This window comes from Nematolebias whitei, chromosome 15 (genome assembly GCF_014905685.2).
Source record: "Nematolebias whitei isolate Nwh7 chromosome 15, NemWhi1, whole genome shotgun sequence".
NCBI lineage: Eukaryota > Metazoa > Chordata > Actinopteri > Cyprinodontiformes > Rivulidae > Nematolebias > Nematolebias whitei.
The window spans coordinates 31,718,019-31,724,064 of NC_056512.1; the positions used below are offsets into that span (position 1 = coordinate 31,718,019).

Genomic DNA, 6,046 nt, shown 5'->3' on the forward strand with positions numbered 1-6,046 from the left:
ATTAGGTTATAATTTACAGAGAATGGGGGAGAGGGATGAAGAAGTAGGATTTTATTCATTTTGTTTCTGCATCCTGCTGCGACTGCTGCTTCTGTTCTTGTGTCTGAATATTTAGCTCCTCTTCCAGACGCTCTTTAGCTCGGACCACCTGAACAAAAACAGTAACATACGGCTGAAAGAACAGGAAAGTGTAAAAAAATATTCCATTACAAAGTTAAGAATCATTACTCCAACCATAGCTATGTGCTGGAAGTCCGTTATATTTTGATACCATTCAACATGTATTTTTGTACTTGTACAAACCTGTTGCTGTATCATAAATTCTATTACTTGTCAAGTATTTTCTTTAGCATCTATAACTAGTCTACAATTTTAGTGTTGCAGAATAACATCTCTGCAAAAATAGTTAAACTGAAATTTAGGTTAATCTCCAACACTATTTTCATCACATTAGGAGTCATAAGAGCTGAGCATAATACAGTAGTTCCTGTCAATTTCATGGTTCGTTTATCGTGGACTCACTTTATCGTGGACTCACTTTATCGTGGTTTTTCTAAATAAGATTGGACATGACACAAAACTGGCTGATTGATGGATGTGCCGCATGATCGGCACGGAACTTTTATTTAAAATAAATTATTTTAAATTATTTAGCACCTGCTGCACATTTGTGCAACCCAGAGATGCAGGATAAACTTCCTCCTGCAGCTGATGGGTGTGGCCAAGAGCGCTTGCAGGTGGCAAAGAGCAGACGAGGCAGGGAGATGAAATCATGACATTCTGCGCTCTTTTAGAGCGTTTACAGTTTAGAAACGATTAGAATATCACAAGAATGTGGGAAGGGTTTAAAACGTGTGTGTATATACAGTGGGGCAAAAAAGTATTTAGTCAGCCACTGATTGTGCAAGTTCTCCTACTTAGAAAGATGAGAGGTCTGCATTTTTCGTCATAGATACACTTCAACTGAGAGACAAAATGAGGAAAAATAATCCATGAAATCAAATTGTAGGATTTTTAACGAATTCATTTGTAAATTATAGTGAAAAATACGTATTTGGTCAATAACAAACAAACAAGATTTCTGGCTCTCGCTGACCTGTAACTTCTTCTTTAAGAAGCTCTTCTGTTGTCCACTTGTTACCTGTACTAATGGACCTGTTTGACCTCATTATCTGTTTAAAAGACACCTGTCCACAGCCTCAAACACTCAGACTCCAAATTCAACAAATGGCCAAGACCAAAGAGCTGTCGAAGGACACCAGGAAGAAAATTGTAGACCTGCACCAGGCTGGGAAGAGTGAATCTACAATAGGCAGCAGGTTGGTGTGAATAAATCAACTGTGGGAGTAACTGTAAGAAAATGGAAGACATACAAGACCATTGATAATCTCCCTCGATCTGGGGCCCCACGCAAGATTTCATCCCATGGGGTCAAAACGATCATGAGAACGGTGCGCAAAAATCCCAGAACTACACGGAGGGACCTGATGAACGACCTGCAGAGAGCTGGGACCAAAGTAACAAAGGCTACACATTATGCAGAGAGGGACTCAAATCCTGCAGTGCCAGATGTGTCCCCCTGCTTAAGCCAGTACATGTCCAGGCCCATCTGAAGTTTGGCAGAGAGCACGTGGATGATCCAGAAGAGGATTGGAAGAATATCATGTGGTCAGATGAAACCAAAATAGAACTTTTTGGTAAAAACTCAACTCGCCGTGTTTGGAGGAAGAAGAATGCTGAGTTATATCCCAAGAACACCATACCTACTATGAAGCATGGGGGTGGAAACATCATGCTTTGGGTCTGCTTTTGTTCAAAGGGGACAGGATGACTGATCCGTGTTAAGGGAAGAATGAACGGGGCCATGCATCATGAGATTTTAAGCCAAAACCTCCTTCCATCAGTGAGAGCACTGACGATGGAACGTGGCTGGGTCTTCCAGCATGACAATGATCCCAAACACACCGCTCGGGCAACGAAGGAGTGGCTCCGTTAAAAGCATTTCAAGGTCCTGGAGTGGCCTAGCCAGTCTCCAGACCTCAACCCCATAGAAAATTTGTGGAGGGAGTTGAAAGTCCATGTTGCCCAGCGACAGCCTCCAAACATCACTGCTCTAGAGGAGATCTGATGGAAGAATGGGCCAAAACACCAGATACAGTGAGTGCAAACCTGCTGAAGACTTACAGGAAAAGTTTGACCTCTGTCATTGCCAACAAAGGTTATGTTACAAAGTATTGAGTTTAACTTGTAATTGACCAAATACTTATTTTCCACCATCATTTACAAATACATTTTTTTTAAATCCTACAACGTGATTTCCTGGATTCCCCCCCCCACCCCATTTTGTCTCTCATAGTTGAAGTGAACCTACGATGAAAATTGAAGTCCTCTCTCATTTTTCTAAGTAGGAGAACTTGCACGGTCATCCAGGACATGGTAGAGGAGGCTTCTCAATTCAAAGAGCAGGGAGTGTGGAGTTTATAACTCGAACCCCCCACTCTCTGTTCTTTGAATTGAGAAAGCTCCTCAGATGAGAAGTGAAACGTCTTCTGTTACAAATAAAGTCCAGTTGTTTTTGTCTTGAACTTTTTTGATTTTACTTACTACTTGTACTAGTATTCCTACTTCGCGGTTTTTCACTTATCGCGGGGCTTCAGGGTACGGATACCCCGTGATAAATGAGGGACTACTGTAACTGTAACTCTGAACACAGGACTATGAAACCACTGGTGGACCAGGAAGTCTCATGTTGATGCAGCAAATTATATTAATAAACTGCTCAACCAAATCTTCAGTTCAAGTTTAAATAAAATGGAAAACGTGAATTAGAACAACTTTAGGCTGAAAGTGTGGCAAACACTTTTTTCCCCCTTTCACATACTTTTTATTTAAATACACAAAATCAAAGAAAGAAGTTAAATTGTATTGGTGTATAATGAAAAGGTAATATCAGTGGTTTCATTCTGATCGTTTTTGTGCCTTAAATATTCACACTACATTATAGAGTTAAAATAATTTTCAGTTTATTTGAAGACTGTGCACAAAACACTTATCTTATGTTTGAAAATTTAAAATACTTACTTTTGATTGTAGATAAAATGATCCGCCCATTGACTTGTCGTTGACTTTAAAAAGGTGATCATAGTTCTGCAAGAGATAAACGTTTTAACGTTCAAGTGACAGCGTTTGTGCTTGATCACTACAAAAACACACACACACACACACAACTATTACGGTCAACGCTGTAATGATGCAGCTAGAAAATACACGCGATTAGTGGGTAATATAAAATATGTTTCATTTTTATGTGGACTTGCTGCCGTGCTTGTTATGAACTGCTGATTCTATTGCAAAGATAAACTTACTGTCATAAAAACTAACATTGCATGAACAAATTTTCTGTAAGGAAGCCACATGTACCTTCTGAAGCTCTTCGGGACTGAGTGTGGAGAGGTTGAGGATTTGCTGAGCCTCTTGCAGGCTCATCCCAGAGATGCTGGAGGCTGCAGCCGACTGCTGACCTGTCCGGCCACGAGCCCGCGCCGCTGCTTGACTTGCTGGGATTGAGAAAATACAACAGAGAGCCATATTATACACATAACAAAATAATATGACATCATTTACATCAGTCTGCTGTGAAATAACTTGGGCAACAGTTAAAATAAAATATTAATACAGCAGGAAAGGGCATTATTATAGAAATATAATAGGGTGGCACCAGAAGACAGTACTGCCTAAATGTTCTGTTTCAGAGTCATACCTGCATATTCTCGCTGTAAAGCGCGAGCAAAAGCCCGTCCCACCACCTGTGCTCCCATAACTACGATCTGTATAAGATATTTCGCCTGGAAAAAGAAACAAAGACAGATATTAGATCTGACAGAGATCACAGGCTGTGTGCTTTCCACCCTGCTTTTCTCCCTGTACACCAACTGCTGCACCTCCAGCCATGACTCTGTGAAACTTATTAAGTTTGCAGATGACACCACCCTCATCGGGCTCATCTCGGACGGTGATGTCTGCATACAGGAGGGAGGTGGACCGGCTGGTGACCTGGTGCAGCAGCAACAACCTGGAACTCAATGCCCGGAAGACAGTGGAGATGATTGTGGATTTCAGGAAAGCCACAGCCCCTCTGCCCCTCCTCACCTGTAATGATACCCCCATCACCACTGCAAATTCTTATCAGTTCCTCGGCACCACCATCACCCAGGACCTCAAGTGGGAGCCGACCATCAGCTCCCTCATCAAGAAGGCCCAGCAGAGACTGTACTTCCTGTGACAGCTGAAGAAGGCCAAGCTGCTGGCCAAGCTGATGGTGCAGTTCTACACAGCCATCATCGAGTCCATCCTCAGCTCCTCCATCACGGTGTGGTACGCCGGGGCCACTGCCAGGGACAGACTCAGACTGCAGCGCATTGTGCGCTCAGCTGAGAAGGTGATCGGCTGCAGCCTTCCATCCCTCCACGACCTGTACGTCTCCAGGACTGTGAGGCGAGCAGGTCGGATCACAGCTGACCCTGCACACGGTCTGTTCGAACCACTCCCCTCAGGCAGGAGGCTTCGGTCCATTAGGACCAGAACCTCCCGCCATAAGAACAGTTTCTTCCCCTCTGCTGTTGGACTCCTGAACACTCATAATGCTACCTCATAATTTCTGCTTTGGTTACATTACATCTGTATTATAATTGAATACTCCATCTGTACTGTTCTCTAAGCTTTTTTATTGTTTTCTATTGTATGGGTGTACATATGGTTGTTATGTTTTTAATTTTACTTTATTTGTGGGTGTACACAGGCTTATGTTTTATGTAATGTTCTCATTTTTACTTAATTTTTACTTAATTTTTACTTTATTTTACTTTATTACTATTCGCACCTTATGTCGAAGCAAATTCCTAGTTTGTGAACCTCGTTCATTGACATGGCGATAATAAACTGATTCTGATATTACGAAATCATCAGGGTCAAATGATCTGAACATGTCATGATGGGTGATAAAAGCTACATAAACATCAGCTGTATGGTATTTAGGCTGATGAAGAAGCAATGAAATACTGTGCGACGGTACAACTTTTAGCCGAACATTTGGAAACGTCATTACATAACAAGGAAATGGGTTCTCTTCAAAAGGTCATTGTTACAAACAGCGACTTCAACACATCGAAACGCCAGCTAAAACTGTTGCCAGAATAAATACAGAACATACAAAACGACGTTTTCTTACCATTTTAATGCGCTGCTTGGCCTGTTTTCACGCGAAACGCTGAAGGTTAGTGAAGGGTCAAAGTTCAAGCAACAACCAACGTTCAAGACGGATCAACTGCACTGAAAGTGTTTTTCACACTGACCCCTGCTGGCCGGGAGGGCGAACTGCAGCTCGAATCTGTACCTCCAAATTAACAAATACACAAAAACGGCAATAATAATATTCATAAAGGGGGAATTTGTACACACAATTTACACAAACTCTTGGCTAGTAATATGTACATTCTTCTCTAGATATGCACTTCTGTCATGGAGGATGACAGAATGACACTCCCCCGATGACACATGGTGGCGCAGAGGTTAGAGAGGTGGGCTTGTGATCCGAAGATCGCCGGTTCACGCCCCGGCCCCGACAACATCAAAATTATGGGTGAGGTAGGTGAAACACCCACACTTGCCCCCACCCTCATTCACCCCACTCTGGGCCCATGAGCAAGGCCCTTAACCCCACCATGTGCTCCCTAAAATAGGTCTCTCTTGAAAATGAGTTCTCGTGGCTCAATGAGACTAACCTGGATAAATAAAGGCTAAATGAAAAAAAGGATGCCAAACTGCTATTTTGAGTTTGTTTTTAACAATGCTTTTTGCAGTGACAGATCCATTATATTCTATAAAAATAATCAGAATCAGAATGCTTTTATTACCCTTGCACAGTGAAGTACAACAAAATTACTTCCTGTACAGCCTTCCTAAAGATGGACAGAAGTGAACAGGGGCTGCAGCTTCTACCTGCCTCTGTTGTTTAGATAAGAAAAAGGGAAGAAAACATAAGGATATA

The 6,046-nt window shown here is 42.1% G+C and overlaps 1 protein-coding gene across 1 annotated transcript in view; it reads right to left on the reverse strand.

The window, feature by feature from the left end:
- Window positions 1-6,046, reverse strand: part of coro7 (coronin 7) — a 116,294-nt gene continuing 110,248 nt past the window's right edge. The window contains exons 22-25 of the mRNA XM_037688550.1: window positions 3,761-3,845; window positions 3,421-3,557; window positions 3,082-3,147; window positions 1-148 (exon numbers count right to left, since the gene is read on the reverse strand). Coding sequence (XP_037544478.1) covers window positions 56-148; window positions 3,082-3,147; window positions 3,421-3,557; window positions 3,761-3,845 — 381 coding nt within the window. The 3' untranslated portion in view covers window positions 1-55. The remainder of the gene's footprint in view (window positions 149-3,081; window positions 3,148-3,420; window positions 3,558-3,760; window positions 3,846-6,046) is intronic.